The sequence below is a fragment of the Fragaria vesca genome, linkage group LG6 (genome assembly GCF_000184155.1).
Source record: "Fragaria vesca subsp. vesca linkage group LG6, FraVesHawaii_1.0, whole genome shotgun sequence".
Classification (NCBI taxonomy): domain Eukaryota; kingdom Viridiplantae; phylum Streptophyta; class Magnoliopsida; order Rosales; family Rosaceae; genus Fragaria; species Fragaria vesca.
The window spans coordinates 5,173,704-5,190,363 of record NC_020496.1 but is presented as its reverse complement, the minus strand read 5'-3'; the positions used below and the strand labels follow the sequence as shown (position 1 = coordinate 5,190,363).

General features: G+C 38.4%; 3 protein-coding genes across 3 annotated transcripts in view; 1 reads left to right on the top strand and 2 right to left on the bottom strand.

Moving 5' to 3' along the window:
* Positions 1–3,587, bottom strand: part of LOC101294870 (probable 26S protease regulatory subunit 10B-like) — a 5,780-nt gene extending 2,193 nt beyond the window's left edge. The window contains exons 1-8 of the mRNA XM_004304945.1: positions 3,455–3,587; positions 3,070–3,224; positions 2,812–2,961; positions 2,208–2,338; positions 1,906–2,053; positions 1,501–1,769; positions 835–959; positions 52–95 (exon numbers count right to left, since the gene is read on the bottom strand). Of these exons, the coding sequence (XP_004304993.1) occupies positions 52–95; positions 835–959; positions 1,501–1,769; positions 1,906–2,053; positions 2,208–2,338; positions 2,812–2,961; positions 3,070–3,224; positions 3,455–3,587 (1,155 nt within the window). The remainder of the gene's footprint in view (positions 1–51; positions 96–834; positions 960–1,500; positions 1,770–1,905; positions 2,054–2,207; positions 2,339–2,811; positions 2,962–3,069; positions 3,225–3,454) is intronic.
* A 653-nt stretch (positions 3,588–4,240) lies between these two features.
* On the bottom strand, positions 4,241–9,737 carry LOC101296018 (mannosylglycoprotein endo-beta-mannosidase-like). The gene is made up of 11 exons (XM_004302379.1): positions 9,525–9,737; positions 9,035–9,173; positions 8,676–8,900; positions 8,417–8,475; positions 8,107–8,155; positions 7,462–7,692; positions 7,144–7,313; positions 6,825–7,029; positions 5,964–6,623; positions 5,647–5,874; positions 4,241–5,383 (listed from the first exon to the last, which is right to left on the bottom strand). The coding sequence occupies exons 1-11, from the start codon at positions 9,674–9,676 to the stop codon at positions 4,586–4,588; spliced, it is 2,916 nt and encodes a 971-aa protein (XP_004302427.1). The 5' UTR covers positions 9,677–9,737; the 3' UTR covers positions 4,241–4,585.
* Positions 9,738–10,292: 555 nt separating this feature from the next.
* On the top strand, positions 10,293–15,910 carry LOC101294580 (long chain acyl-CoA synthetase 7, peroxisomal-like). The gene is made up of 23 exons (XM_004304944.1): positions 10,293–10,498; positions 10,605–10,665; positions 10,752–10,829; positions 10,942–11,013; positions 11,097–11,178; positions 11,384–11,489; positions 11,568–11,644; positions 11,929–11,973; positions 12,075–12,161; positions 12,781–12,870; positions 12,997–13,076; positions 13,166–13,259; positions 13,634–13,722; positions 13,813–13,901; positions 13,986–14,115; positions 14,207–14,325; positions 14,533–14,656; positions 14,743–14,829; positions 14,981–15,084; positions 15,167–15,252; positions 15,441–15,527; positions 15,614–15,700; positions 15,812–15,910. Exons 1-23 carry the CDS (start codon positions 10,378–10,380, stop codon positions 15,908–15,910), a joined length of 2,094 nt encoding a protein of 697 aa, XP_004304992.1. The 5' UTR covers positions 10,293–10,377.
* Positions 15,911–16,660: the final 750 nt, after the last annotated feature.

Here is a 16,660-nt window from a genome sequence, read left to right as displayed (position 1 = left end):
ACAAAAAANAAAAAAAAAAAAGAAAGAAGAAGGAAATGCTTAGCAGCTCACCGCTTGATTAGCAATGACACGAGCAAAGGAAGTTTTCCCTGTACCTGAAAATTTAACAAACGTTCTAAGTATGACAGATAACAAAGCTAAAGCAAGTACAAAAGTGGGGCAAAAATCATACTTACATATAAAAATAAAAAATAAAAAAAGGAAAACATATTGTTCATCAAACCTAACTTTTGATGATAAATTTATCTGTTCATCTTAAATAAAGGACCAATACTAAAATAAATACAAAATAATTAAGGGGTCTCTTCTCTTCCCTATAACCATAGTACTAAATATATATACTCTTGTGAAATATCTGCTCACATATAGTTTAGAGCACCAAAAAGAACTACATGTTTCTTGACACTAATGAATCATTTCATGCTCTTAACAAAATGACAAACAAGAATCAGAAATACACAAATTATTGAATTTGAATATAAGAAAGATATGTATTAATCTTAAGAAAACTTGTACAAGATACAGCCTATATATAGAGGTAAGAACCCAAGCTATAGTCCAACAGATCAAGCTCTTAATCTAATCACCATGTGAACTAAAATCCTAGGGAAGATACACCACTGTAGAGAAGGAGTAAGGTGATGTCCCTTAATTAAAGGGACAACCTCAAATCTAATCAGAAGAAGTATGGGACAGGAGAAGTGTAAAAGAAGTTAACAGCTAACACACTAGCTTCTAACACACTATGTGATAGCTTCTAACACAAATCCTCTACATCAGTAACTCAGTTGAGAAAAGGAAGCATCTCAAATACATTGAATCAATTGGCTGCACCTGGTGGGCCTTCGAAGAGTACAGCTCGAGGTCTATTTGACTCAAATTTGCGACGAGTTCCGCGGGCAATATCATCATATGTTTCAGGACTTAGCAAAGCCAAAAGTATCGTGTCTTCTATCTGTCTACAAAATGAGCAGTGGCAATTCAATATAGGTAATTTGGTATTCTTAAGCAGTCATGCACCCCGATGAGTACACTAAAACAAAAGCAATTGCGATTTCTTGACAGAAAGTAGGTAAGAAATGAACTCATTTTAATATATTCAATGAGTGATCCCTATATATTGCATATCACCACATATAAATCAGTGATATAAATAAAACTCAATCAAAGATGAATATTATTGCCAGATAACAAAGGCAATTGAAATTCATGTACAAAGAAACAACATTACTCTCATACTCAATATCAGATATGTAACCTCAGGTGGCGATTGGTGAATTGACATACTTCTTTTCAAGGACACAAACCTTAGAAGCAGATATGTTCAAAGTTGCCTAACTCCCGAGAAAGTCATTGTTTACAACCAGAAAATTGCATGTCTGTTACTGTTTTCCAGAGATCATAACATCCCAGTCAAAAAGAACTACTTAGCAAGAGTCAAGATTTCACATTTAAATATAATTTAAAGACTTCATATATTTTTCTATTATCTTCACTTACCGCTTTTGCAGATCATATCCAGCAAGATTATCCCATGAAACAGCTTTGCTTGCAGAACTCTCATTGGGTTCATGAACTCCATAAACTCTCACTCCCATGGACTCAAGACTGGTTATTAATTTCTCTATGGATGAAGATTGTGTGCTATCTTCCCTCCCTCTTCGTTCTGTGGTAGACTTTCCTATTTTTTCCCCAGCTAATTGTAAAGCGGATACCAGGGCATTGAGCTCGTTGGGACTCAAGCCACCCTGCTTCATAAATTCAATTTCCTGCAATAATGTATGTTGACTGATATGAAAACCCCATAGCTACAGCTTCTTTACTTTTGGAATATTGAAGCAGCAGAAGGTAAAACCAAAGGTCTCAAAGAGAATACTTCCATAAACTGCAAAAGCTAAGACTCACAGTTTTTTCTGTTGAGGTAATGACTGAACGGAAAATGAGGATGTGCAGATCTCGATCATGTTTATTCACATCTTTTGATTCCCCTTGATCACCTTCAGTTTCCTTCTGTTTCTCTGGGTGCATAAGCATTAGTTGCCAAGCAACTCCACTGACATTGTTCAGACGATAGTCACGATATAGATAACACTGCTTAGCTCATCTTACATAATGCTGAGATAAAGCCAAAAGGCTTGAAAAAGTGCAAGCCAAATTATACAGGTAAATTTGACTAGGACACTAAGAAAATAATGGTCTAGCAGTACCTATCCCAAGCGCGTAATGATACATCTGAACCACCACCATGCTCTTCAACTTTTAAGCCAAGATTAGAAACAATATTGGCAATCAATTGTGAAGCTTCACATGTAGGAGGAATTTGGAACTTGATTGTTACCTATACCCCATGTAAAGCTCATTAGTGTTCATACTAGGAAAGAGCTACACAGATTCTCATACAAGAAAAAGCTGCATATAAACAATAATAATATAGCTCAGCAGACAGTTAACCCTCTAAAACTCAGTATACACTATACGAGATGATTAGGCACTCGTCACAGGTTAACACATCAAATTTAGAAACCAAGTAAGAGTGATGACAAGCCTGAATAAGAACAGTTACGACTTTTATCTACTCATGTTAATGATGTCTCTTTTTAAGTTTATGGAACAATCAAAATCACATTGTAATGTCCTCAAATTGTCAAATCGCCTAACTGCACCCTCTTCTCAGAAGCATGAATTTCCTTATACGAAATATTTTATCTTGGCCATTTACTAAGTAGTTTCCTGGAGAGAGCATTGCTAACTAATCCATTTGAACCAAAGTTACAGACCAACAGAAACGTAAGGCTATAGCATTCAACTAACCTTCTGCCCCTTGACAGAAACAGTAAAGTTGGGAATAGAACCACCTCGAATCCCTTTACGCTTGAGCAAGTCTTCAATTTCCTGTCTTTGCTTCTTGGCAGCTTCCTCCATATTATTGGCATCAGCCGGCAGACCTTGCTTGGAAGCGCCCTGCAGAGTTACCAGAAACAACAGCCGAATACATAAGTTCCACAATGCAGGTGTAACATATCACCGATCGGAAATCCACAAAAACCTCCCAAATAATGTGAAATGTACCTCCTCAGCATCTGCATAAGCCACCTCCAAACCTCGAAGCCCAATCAAACCAGCCAAAACAGCCGGATACACAAGACACCGCCGGCCAGCACCGCCCCGGCCTGGCACAAACTTCACCACCTCAATTTCAGACGCATTGTAATGCTCAAAAGACCCTGCATTTTCATCAATCAAAGCCATAAACATCTAAACCCTAATTGCTTCACAACACTAAAAACACAAAAACCTGATCACAAACACATCAACAAGCACAGAAAGCTACCACATTGCATCAAATTACAAGCATCAAATGAATCAAAGTTGTTCTTGTAGTTCGAATTGATCATAAAATCTGGAAATTGAAGTGAAAGAAAGGATTGCCGGAAAAGGAAAGGAGGGAGCTTACGGTGGCAGAGAAGGCGGGGGTTTGGGACGTCACGTGAGCAAGCACGTGGGGGAGGGTTTAGGGTTTGGGGGATGGCGGGAAGTGGCCGCCGTGTCGGAGCTGATCGGAGTAAAATGCGTCGGAAAATAGTCATAGTGGTCTCTCTCAGTTTAGTAAAGGAAAGTGTGAGTGTGACGAATGGGCCCAGCTTATATATGGCTCTCTGTTTAAGATATTTTGAGGTGTCTTTTCTCTAACTTTGACCGGCTTTTTGTTTTAAATGGTCGAAACATTATATCTCCATTGAAATTTTCATTTTTCGGACTATTGATATCTCCTCGATGCCCGATATTTTAGTCCTTAGAATTACTTGCATTGATTCGGATCTTGTGAAACCTGAATCAATTGTAGTTTGATTTGTTAAACATTCTCTTTATTGGGTTTGTTAATTTTCCAGTTAAGTGTGTGTATTCATACGAAAACGGAGGAAAGTTGAATCGAGCAAATACTTGAGAAAAGAACGCAGATGAAACTGGACGCATTCACTTGCTTGTTTTTTTTATACGAGAAACACTATTTCTTTTGATATCTCATGTGAAATTCAAGGTAACGATAATTGTATTACAAAGAGTAATGAGTCTTGAATCATAGCATAATATCTGGTTCTTTTCTGTTCTGATTATAGGTGAGGTAAGATGCGACTTGACTTGAGAGTATGACTGCATTTTGAAAATGAAGAGTTTACATAACGCACTGAAGCAATTGACAAATGAGTTTAAGATATGAAAAGCTTGATCCATGCATCTTTGAGAAGTGAAAGATATCAAAGAAGGTTTAGGACTAACTAGAAGAAAATCTGTATGCTATAGCTCACGTTTATTTTGGCTAAATCCTCATGTTCTTATTTTTCACAAACCAAATCAATTATATACTCCTGAATCGGTTTTCCCTTGAAGCATCACTGTGGAAAGTGTAAACCTCAGAAGAGAACACGTCTCAATTTATTTCTGCATTTTAGTCCGACAATCCATATGACAGAAGAGGTTGCTGTGACTTTCCAGTACAAGTGAATAGAACACGACTAATGATAATTTGTGTGTATGGCTCAAGTGCTAAAAGCAGCAAAGTCAAGATGACAATTTCTAAACCACCTCAACGGACTCTATGAGCACCATGATAATTCCATCCTTGAAGACTAACTCGGGGGGTCACACCAGGAGGTACCTCAAAAGTGATCTTGACGGGCATAGACTCGCCTGGCACCAGCGAGAAGTAGTTGTCCGTGTAATGAACAGGAAGAATTCTTGTGTCTTCTCCTTCCTTATGGTCCTTCTTTACTCCATGAACAGAAAAATGAAGGAAGAAAGCAACACCAACATCAGAGCCATTAATTTCAGCGACCCTCAAACCATCAGTTTCCTTTGTAAAATGTCTGTATATGTTCTGTAGAAAACCAACTCCATGTTTTTCGTCTGCTCCATCAGGTTTAGGCTCCACCGAGTGGACATCAAAATCACCATCACCAAGTTTTGGGGTGAAATGGTTCTGATAGGTTAAAGTTTTAGGCTGTGGTTTTGCAGATGTGTTTTTCACTTTCATGTGCATTTCGTAGGTGGTTCCTTTGATGAAGACCTCAGATAAAATCTTCAGTGGAACTCTTTTCTTTCGGTATGGTTCTAACAGCTTGTAATCCCCACCAGAAAGATGCAACCAGTAAAAGTTCCTGGAGATAATGCGAAAATTTGACTTGTGATACAGTTTGAGAAGAAGAAAGTACACAGGCTTTGGGTTTCTTGATTTTGGATATTTCATCTCAGTAATCGGTACTGTTCTTTTTGGCAGCATTGACAGATTTTCATGAACTTTGTAGTATGGGCATGCTCCATCCAGATCCCACACTGATACTTCAATAGCAACGTCTGATAATTCCTCTGATGTAGTATTTACAACCTGTTTAAGTCCAGGAAGGAAACAAAACATTAAATCTCAAACCATGTTCTTATGCTAGAGTAATAGTAGTAAAAGATAAAAAGAGTTTCCACTTAAAGGTGATCTATGTTTCTGGGCAATTTTTTGTTTCTTTTTCTTTAAAATGAAAATTTTCCTGCTTTCACTGAAAGCCCTTCGATACGTTGAAAAGAACTGGAGCACACTTGCATAGTTGCACGCACTGATTAGTATTGTTACGATTGTGTTGCGACTCTAGAGCTTACCTCTATAAAATAAGTAGCCAAGTTAAGTTGGACATGTAATGGTTCTGCAGCACAGCGACAGCCATAGAAACCTGCTGTTTGGTCAAGAAGATGATCGTAAAATTGACCTCTAAGACCTGTCCAGGGATTCTGAGTTTTCCAAATCAAAACACCGGTGTATTTACTCCACATACGGGAAGTCCAACCCTCCAGTAGAGCTCTATACTGAATATAGTTAGCAAGCTGAGCCTGAGATGAGTACATGCATGTCAAATAGTCAAAACAGAGATAGTGTCCATCATCCAAAATGTAACCTGAATAATAAAAGATCCTGTTACCTGTAAGCAAAAGTCATCAAGATCCTTCGGAAACCCATATAGTGAAATCTGGTCACGAACCTTGCCTGGTTTTGAGTAAGGTATGTATTTATGGTATTCCCAGATAGGGTTTGGAGCTTCTTCATAATCATTGGAAGCTTTTTTAAACAACGGGATCTGCCATCCTTCTGGAGGCATTGTGGCTCTGATGGTAGCTGCAACAGGCATACCTACTGAACCAACCTCAGGATTGAACCCATATTTGTAAAAGTCATCCTTAAAGAAGTCTTCAGGATTTTGGATTTCATAAGGGCCATCAGTGAAGTCCCCCTTTCCATTTGCAAACCCATCCCACATGGATCCTTTTATGTAAATGCGTGTACCATCAAGATATTGGCTTGGATCCACTGACTTCAAATTTTCAGAAATACCACTACCATTTATTGACTTTTCAAAATGCGGATGGAGCCTGAGGTCCTGTTTCAAAGCTTTGTTGATGTCATCTGGTGGGACTTGTTCATTTCCTCCCACCCAAAGAGCAAGACTTGGATGGTTCCTTAGAAGCTTGACAGTATCTCTTGCACATAGCATGAAAAGATCATGGTCCAGTGGACCATTTGGATTTGATACCGGGACACCTCGTCCATCGACATCTCCAGTAATCCAAAATTCTTGCCAGACCTACAAATTGAACAAGAAGCAGTATGCATCAGATTCACCCAACTAATTCCGTGGCCCATAGATCTTTAAACCCAGTGCATTCAAATTGAGAGAACCAAAACCTAACAAAGTAACAATTCTTCTTAGTCTCCTTCCCCGCTTTAACCTAGATATGTACACTGAAAGCAAGAGCAGATAGAGAATGAGATAAGCATAGCTTACCAGCAGGCCATAAATATCACAGTAGTAATAAAATTCTGGCCTCTCAGCCAGCCCACCACCCCAACAACGTATCATGTTAAAATTCATATCTGAATGAAACTTGATGTCTGTTTTGTAACGCTTTTCTGAAAGTCGTAGGAGGCCATCTGACAATATCCAATTACCACCACGAATAAAAATAGGTTGACCGTTGACCTTGAACAACCTGAGGAGCAGAATGTACAGGTCACACAACTCATCGAAAATAGCTCAAAAACAAAACATAAACAATAAATATCATGCACATGCGTAGTTTTACACATAAACAATAAGTATCTACCTTCCACCGGTGGCATTATCAATATGGCTCTCAATTTTGCGGAATCCAAATAATTGGCTATACAAATCAGACTCTCCATATCCTTTTACATCAACAGTGATAACAACATTGTACAAGGATTGCTTTCCCATACCATTTGGCCACCATAAATTTGGCTTGTAGAAGAAGAGCTGCCACATTATACTCTTTAGCAGTAACACAAGTATTGAAATAAAAAAACAGTAATAAATGCAGTGAATGGGATATCAAAGAGATGCTCCTGGCTTCTATAAAGTACTATGTTCTATCAAAGTAGTAAAACACAAAACTGTCACAGACCTCAGGAAATGTATATTGCACCCGCGATCCAGCAGGGATTGACAGATGCTGAGTTTGAAGATGCTCTACTAAACAAATGTTTCCTTCAAGTTCTGTTGTAACTTGGATATTCAAAGAACACTCAGCAACCGAGGTACTTCTATTTTCCAACTCAGTTGTTGCATGCAAATACGCCCTCTTGTAATTATCATAAAATGTTGAAACCAAGTGGGGATCTATTATTTTCACTGGCTGCAGAAAATAGTAAGTAATCAAAATGCGAACTTATTATAGTTAATTCTATTAACACTGAAACTAGCATGTCTGACAAAAGAAATATAAAAAAATCAAATAAAAAACCAAGATCAAGTTTAGAACTGTGATGTTTAACGTGAAGTTGTAAGATATCTTAATAAATGTCATGATGAATGCTTCTCCTTTTGGAGACAGAGAGTAAGGTGATTCTGCAGAATAGCACATATGGATACTCCTTGTAATTTGTTAGTACAAAGAGATCAGTGTAGCCTCTCAATGAAACTCAATACAAACCAATGATCAACCCCATGAGATAATTTTATTACCATACACAACAAGAAGAAATGGTGATATACAACAAAGAAACACCACCCAGTGATACCAACAGAAACGTTGTAAAATAAAACTCACCCCTGTTACATAAATTGACACTTCATCCCATATGCCGGTGTTTCTATCCCTGTAACGTAACACAAGTTGATCAGATGAATATTTTTTTTCCCTGATAATGTGAGTATAAAATATCCGAAGATTTTGATGGAGGTATCTTTTTAGCATCACAACTCAATTCTGTTGCAGTTCCTCCAGGATATCAATTAATAGATTTTTGTCTCATTTTAGCTGACATATATTAATTATGCCAACATATTTCTCGAATCAGAATGAAGATGACCATAAATACAAAATGAACACTGTCATCACACTAGTTAAACATAATCACCTTATAGGACACATCCAATCCCAACCCTCCACGTATTGTGTAGCTACATCTTTCCCAATCTGAAATTAAAATTTGAAACTAATGACCTTAATTTGCATTTCATACATAGGATAAATTTTATTTTTTTAAAGTCATCATGCAAGATCCAGTACTTCATGGTAGTTCTGAAAACTAGAAATTGGTAAGCAAAAACTTGTAACTGAAAATGTAGTAGAATGTATATATAAACAATGTGCTTTATGGGAATTTAGAGATGTACCTCATGATCACCACCTTGCCCACCTTCAGGAGGAATACTCCCAGGATGATCTGGGGGGTAAACAACAACAGCAAGCAAATTTTCACCGTTGCGTACTATGTCAGTGACATCTAGAGAATGCCTTCGAAACATCCCTCTCGGGACGTCCTTTTTGTGCCCATTTAAATATACCTCTGCGTAGTAATTGATTCCACGGAAATTCAGATCCAGGTGCTGAGTACCTAACTGTAAAAGGGCCAAGTGTTTAGACAACATTATCCAAACCACAATATGAAGGAAACTAAAGAATAACATCGGCAGTAATCTATCAAACTACACAGGGGAATCATTTCAAGACAAGCTCAAAGGGAATCACGTACCAGCTTACACTGAAAGGTAGTGAAGTACCAGAATGTGTACCACTGCCTCCCTGAATCAGCAATATCTATAATCGACTCATTTTCCAATCCGTAAAACGGATCCGGCAATTCTTTGCTCTTCACCAAGGTTGCCAAAACACTGTCATGTAAAATCATCATACTTATTAGTCCGATCACAACTCAAAATGTAGACTTTTCATCACTTAAACATCCACAATCTCTGATCCACTACTCAATCATTAACACAATTCATTTCGGCTCCAAACCTTCGCGTAATCTCAAACACAAATTCAAAAATCCACGCATTTTTATAGCTTAGAATCATAATCCGAAGATCAACTCTCTTTAGTTATATCAAGTACATTCTATTCACTCTTTCAACTTCAAACCTATACTTCGATTTCAATCAAACGAATTCAAAATCAAAATTCAAGCTCAGAATCAGCGAAACTCGAAATTCGAATCAAATGGAGAGAGAGAGAGAGATTACGTTCCGGGAACGACGGCCTCAACCCAAGGAGAGGTGGGGCCCAGAGAGGGAGGGTGAGTGGTGGTGAGCTGGACGCCGGTGACGGTGACATCTCTGTCCCTGGTTCCGAGCCACCCCGAGTGCAGCTTCGTCTTCCCGATCGCCGTCGCCATGAAACCCTAAGACGCCGCCACCGACACTTGAGCTTTCGCTCGCTCAGAATCGGAAATGTGGAAATTGAGAGAGAGCTCAGTAGCTGTCAAGATGAAGAAGAAGAGACAAAGGATGGGCCTTTATCCATTGCGGTGTGTCTCTTTGTTTTTTACGGCGGGAGGGTTGCTGCTGTTAAAGCTTTCCCATAACTACATTTTGATTTTACCGCGCATCAGAAACAATACCTTTTTTTTCTTTGACGTGAAAAGTCAATATTGCTCTCAATTTTATGGATACGTTCCCGGACGTTGCCGGCAGTTTCCTGTAATAAATTCTTAACCTACAAGACACAACACGGGGTACGCTCTGGTATGGCCTAAAACGCATATAAACGAAGTTATACGCAGCCGATACGCCTAAAAACGTAAATAAAAGGGCATTAATGACTTTTCATAATGTTTAGCACTTCAGTCAGCGTCGGAAGGGATGTTGCTCGGGCCCCGAAGGAGGTATATACCCGACTATTATTTTCCTTTAATTTACTTTTTTACTGTACAATAATAACCTTGAACTTTTACTGCAGTCATGGAGATAATCATTACTTCTTGTACACTCGACTCACCTTTCCCTTTAATCACAGTCACAACCAACTTTCCCACTCATTCTTCATCCGATCATATTCCCGATCCAGAAACTTTGAAACCAAAAAGGAAAAGAAAAAATGGAATCGGATGCAGCTCTACGTCGCCTCCACGCCGTACAATCCCACCTCCTCCCTCCCACGGCCGACGATCCTCAACCCCTCCTTCAGAACAACCTCGCCGCCGGCGAGTTTGCTCACGGTATCACACCTTTACATTTGATTACATTTGTTTACTTTCTAAACATGATCTCAAGTACGTATCAAAATATCAACGATTTTGAGTTAGTAAGTTGCATGTTGAGCAGGGAAGGGGTACAGTGTAGTACTCCCGGAGAAGTTGCAAACAGGAAAATGGAATGTGTACAGGTGACGAATAATTCGATTACAGCTAAGCTAAGGTTGTGTGTGTTCATATAACTTATTAGTTACTACTGATTGAGGTTTGGCTGCAGATCCGTACGTTCCCCTTTCGAGCTTGTAACTCGGTTTGCTGATCATCCGGATATTGTCACATTGCACGATAACTTTGTGTGAGGATTCTTACCTGAATTTTCTGTGCTTGTTTGTTATTAAAGTTTGTGCATGTTATTATTGTAAAATGAAAATGATGGTGGGAACTGGGAAATTATTTTGAGGATGCAGACGTTCGGCTGAGACTTTTAAAGATCACAAGTATTTGGGTACACGAATTCGGAGTGATGGAACTGTTGGAGAGTAAGTTAGTGTTTTCTGTGTTTTGAGTCATTTGTAAATCTGGATGATTCTCCATATAAGTTTTGGTGTTTACATTAACCAAGGTACAAATGGATGACATACGGTGAAGCAGCAACAGTTCGGGAAGCATTAGGTTCCGGCCTGTGGTTAAATGGGATACAAAAGGTGAGTAAATCCTAGAGACATATTTTGATTCTTATTTCTAAGTTACTCATTCATAAACTTGCAAAACACATATGTATTCTGTGCTTTGATATTTAGCTTCTACTCGAATAAATTCCATTGAGGACTGAGGAGATGTAAATTTCGTACATATTAATAGACTACATATAAGTGCAAAAATTGATGAGGTTATCTTTGCCTTGGAAAGGGAGCGTGTGTGGGACTCTTTTTCATAAACAGACCAGAGTGGTTGATTGTGGATCATGCTTGTTCAGCATATTCTTTTATCTCAGTTCCTCTATACGATACTCTTGGTATGTGTATGGTTACTCAAATCAGTTGCTTCGAGTTTGTTGATACCCTGCTTTAAAAGTTTGTTGGTCTATGAGCAGGACCTGATGCGGTTAAGTATGTCGTGAATCATGCCAATGTACAAGCAATTTTTTGTTCTCCCGATAATATGAACACTGTGAGTATGATTTCACTTCTTCAAAGCTAAGAATGTCCTTAAAGAAACCATGGTGCAAGTGTTACTTTACCAATTCCCTGTAGGTTTTATTGGCCATATAGCATTTTTAGTTGTTGAAAATTTGATAGCTGGAAAACTAATGTTCACTTGTAACTTATAAGAAGTTGCTAGAAACCGGACCATGATTGCTGGTTATCTGTGTTTCTATACGGTTTCTACTTCTCATCATATGTATATATAACTTAATGACTCTCACATTTAGTTTGTATCTAATATACTTGCAGTTGCTGAGCTTACTTTCCGAGATCCAATCTGTAGCTCTTATAGTGGTATCTACTTCTTAAACCTTCTTATGGATTTAAACAAAGCTAGCTGATCCATGTAACTAGTTTTCTGATCCTTTTCACCTTGCTTCTTTCCATGAATCTAGGTAGTGGGAGGGGTAGATGAACACTTGCGTTCCCTTCCATCTATAACTGGAGTGAAACTCGTGTCATATATGGAGCTCGTCAGTCAGGTAGAGTTTTTCTGTCTTTTAACTTCATTGTCTGATTAGAATGCTTCAGTTGGTTCCCATTTGAGTAATATGTCTATAATTGAATCCCTGTAATGACTTAATCACCTAACATTGTGATTCTCAACCATATTCAAAATCGTTGATCTTTTGTGTTAATATATGTTTGAATTATAAGATGGAATTTAAGAATCTTGGGCATTTTTCGAGAAGTTGAACATGGCTACATTGGTAAAACTGTAACGCAGGCCTTTTGGATTTCTCTGTTGTCTGTCATCCCAATACTTTTATTGTCCCTTGTTTGAGTTGTTTCTAATGTATTGTTGATGCTCCCCCAATCACTTGATACACTCATACTATTCATATAGATCATGAGTAGTATTTTCCCTTCTTTCTGCCACATCTCAATACTGCTATATTCCCCCTCTTTACCTTACAACCATGCGTTGTACATGATATACTTGAAACATTTGTACCCCCATTCAGTAGCTTCCAGTATCTAATCTGAAATGCAATTTCAGTTCCAATTTTTCTTCTTTACAAGTTATATTGTCTTTGGCTAGAATTAGTAAATTCTTATTGAAAAATTTATGTTTGTGCTCCTGAAATGATTTTATTACAGGGCCGCAGTTGCCTGCAGCCTTTTTGCCCTCCTAATTCTGAAGATGTTGCGACCATATGTTATACAAGTGGTACAACTGGAACACCAAAGGTAGAGTTCTAGTAAGACATGCTGCAAAAGCATATTCTGTATTACAGTGTTACTACAGAGTGAAGTAAATTCTGTGTTACACTGTTACTTGACTAAACTTGCTTCTTTCCTACCTCTAAATAAAAGGGTGTTGTGTTGACTCATGGAAACTTAATATCAAGTTGTGCTGGATTCAGTTGTGCATTGCGATTCTGTTCATCTGATATGTGAGTACCATATATCAATTTACTATATATCAGATTTCTTGAATCTTGTAATGTTTATATACTGTTTTAAATGCATTTGATTTTCACAGTTACATATCCTATCTTCCTTTGGCACATATATACGAGCGAGCTAATCAAATTGTCGTACTGTACTTTGGTGGAGCTTGTGGCTTCTACCAGGGGGTATGTAACACTTCTAAGAGTTATAGTATTACAGTCTCTGCAAGTATCTAATTGATTGACTTATCTTGCACTGCAAATTGTAACCACAGTATTGCAGTAGGTGATTTGCATCTGAAATAGATCGATGAACTTGTGATTCTCTGGTTTCTACTGATCACAATCTTTGTCTGCTGAAGAAAAAATAATACACAGTTGGATATTGGAACTTTAAGGAAACCAAAATCCTTAAACTATCTATAGTTCTCTGTGAAAGTTGATCCACATTCTTAAGAGCATGTTCTGCTACAATATATTTTGATATGTCATACAGTTGATTATCTTTCTATTATTTCATGTCCAAGTATACTACGTATGGCTCTTTTCATCATTTGCAGGACAATCTGAAATTGATGGATGACCTGGCTGTATTAAGACCAACACTATTTTGCAGTGTTCCACGGGTGTACAATCGAATCTATGCTGGGTAATCAGAGCTACTGCTTAATGGTAAATTTGAATATTGTTCGTTCTGTCCCTTTGAACATTGAACATCTGATTCAGTTTGTCATTGTAGAATCAACAACGCTGTTAAAACTTCTGGGATTCTAAAGGAGAGACTTTTCAGAGCTGCTTACAATTCTAAGAAGCAATCCATAATGAGTGGTATATATATACGCTAATAACTAGTTCGTGAGAATGCACACTGATGTCTGTTTCTAACGATTCCTATGTTACACAAATACTCAGGTTCAACATCATCACCAATATGGGACAGATTGGTATTTAATAAAATCAAGGCAAAGCTTGGAGGACGAGTCCGTTTTATGTCATCTGGTGCTTCACCCTTGTCTCCTGATGTCATGGACTTCCTTAGGGTGTAAGCTGGCTATCTTATGCAAACTTAATATGGCTCCATTTTGTTAACAATGACCAATGTCATTTCCATTTCATTTGTTACCAAAATGCAGGTGCTTTGGCTGTCAAGTAATTGAAGGATATGGTATGACAGAGACTACTTCTGTCATATGCATGATGGATGAGGGTGACACCTTAAGTGGCCATGTTGGTTCCCCTAGTGCAGCTTGTGGTGAGTTGATGACATGCTTATACAAATACAGTTGAATAGTTGTGCGCGCACGCACATTGGAATCCCTTGAATAGTTGAATGTAGATCATGATCCACGACGATTGGAATCATAAACAGCATCGTAATTCTCGTTTTGAAGTGTCCTATTCCACATCCTTCTATGTCACCCTAGCTATCTCACGAGCTTTTCCTATTTCTTTGTTTCAGAAGTAAAACTAGTCGATGTCCCTGAAATGAATTACACCTCTGACGACCAGCCATATCCTCGTGGGGAAATTTGTGTCCGCGGTCCCATTGTCTTCCAAGGCTACTACAAAGACGAACTGCAGACGTACCTAACTTGCATCTACTCTTTTATTATCATAGACAAAGAATGAACTAGTATTGAATCTACCTGACTGCCCAGTTAATTGGCAGCAAAGAAGTATTTGATGATGAAGGTTGGCTGCATACTGGAGACATTGGTTTGTGGTTACCTGGAGGCAGGCTTAAGATTATTGATAGGTGAGATCTTGCAAATATTTATAGTTTAAATTACGAAATTTATATAATCTAAAGTGGAAACTGTCTGATGTTCTATACTTGCCAGTCAAAGTTATCAGTGAAGATCAGAGAAACTCCAATCTAAGCACCTTTCTCCAACCTCTTTTGACAGGAAAAAGAATATCTTCAAGTTGGCACAGGGTGAGTATGTAGCACCGGAGAAGATAGAGAATGTCTATGCCAAGTGCCAATTTGTTGCTCAGTGTTTTATTTATGGTAAGAAGACCAAAGTTTTCTTTGCTTTCCATATATACTTCCCATTTATGCCTTATTTGCTAATTTTATCGGACTACTTTAGGTGATAGCTTTAAGTCCTGTCTAGTAGCTATAGTTGCAGTGGATCCTGATGTATTGAAAGAGTGGGCTGCATCTGAAGGCATAAAGGTAATTATTTTTAACCATCCTAGGTTGATTAGGTTCTGTGTACCCCCTGGTCTTAATTACTTTCTATTACGTTGCTTGACATGCTTAATCTACTTGATCTATGTAAATTTGCATCAATGTCTGTGCCATCTGAAATTTATGTAGTATCAATCGTTGTTACATACTTAACGACATTGCATTTGATGCAGTACGAAGATCTCAGACAATTGTGCAATAATCCAAGAGTAAGGTCTGTAGTTTTGGCTGACATGGATGCCATTGGAAAGGAGGCTCAGGTAAAATCTATATATCTCATGAGTTAGTTACTTGAAATTCAAGTTCAAGGCGACGTCTTTTGTTGATGCTTCATTGACAACTGCAGTTGAGAGGTTTTGAATTTGCAAAAGCTGTAACTTTAGTTCCTGAACCATTCACAGTAGAGAATGGCCTTCTTACTCCAACCTTTAAGGTAAGCTAGCTTCTGTCCGTTATATAGAATTTAATCTTGTGTTTGGAACTTTGGATATTGAATACTATGAGACTTCTAGTATCAGTGTAGTGACATGAAATACTTTTCCAGATCAAGAGGCCTCAAGCCAGGGCACACTTTGCGAAAGCAATATCAAACATGTACTCTGAGCTTTCCGTACCCGATATTGTAACGGAAAAAATTGGATGATCCTAAATTGGTAGAAGAAGAATGCTGCAAAATGACCATCCCTTTTCAATCTAAAAGCTAGTGATATGCTAGTGTATGCATGTAGAATGTATGTCCCTAGCTATATCGTATATGTGGCCGGAATGTATACAAAGATATAATGATATATATATATATATGTATGTATGTATGTATGTATGCAGAAAGGATGTAGAGCGGACGTCCGCACTCGGCTTAAAGTGCGGACGTCCGTCCGTTCTCCATTCTCCGGCGTCGGCGACGGTGCGCCTCCACCCCCGAAGACTCCAGCAGCATCCCCGACCACTTCCTTTCCCCGGCGAGTCCCTTTTTTCCAGTTTCCGGCGAGATCGACTTTGTTTGAAGTTTTAGGTGATCTCACCGGAAAACCGGAAAAGAATGGACTCTCCGGGGAGGGAAAGTGGTCGGGGATGCTGCTGGAGTCTTTTGGGGTGGAGGCGTGCCGTCGCTGGCGCCGGAGGGTGGAGAACGGACGGACGTCCGCACTTTAAGCCGAGTGCAGACGTCCGCTTCATATCCTTCATGTATATGTATATATTATTGAGTGTTGACACAGAAAATTAAACAGTTACAAACTTATTAGTCTTTAAATCAATAAAACAAATTGTCACATCTGTGACAAATACCAATTGATGTGGTGGGAGGTCACAAGTTTTTACTCTCGTAATTGATCTATGCAGTACAATATCTTGGTATTAATTACGTGGTAAAAGAATTCCCTATGTAAAAATA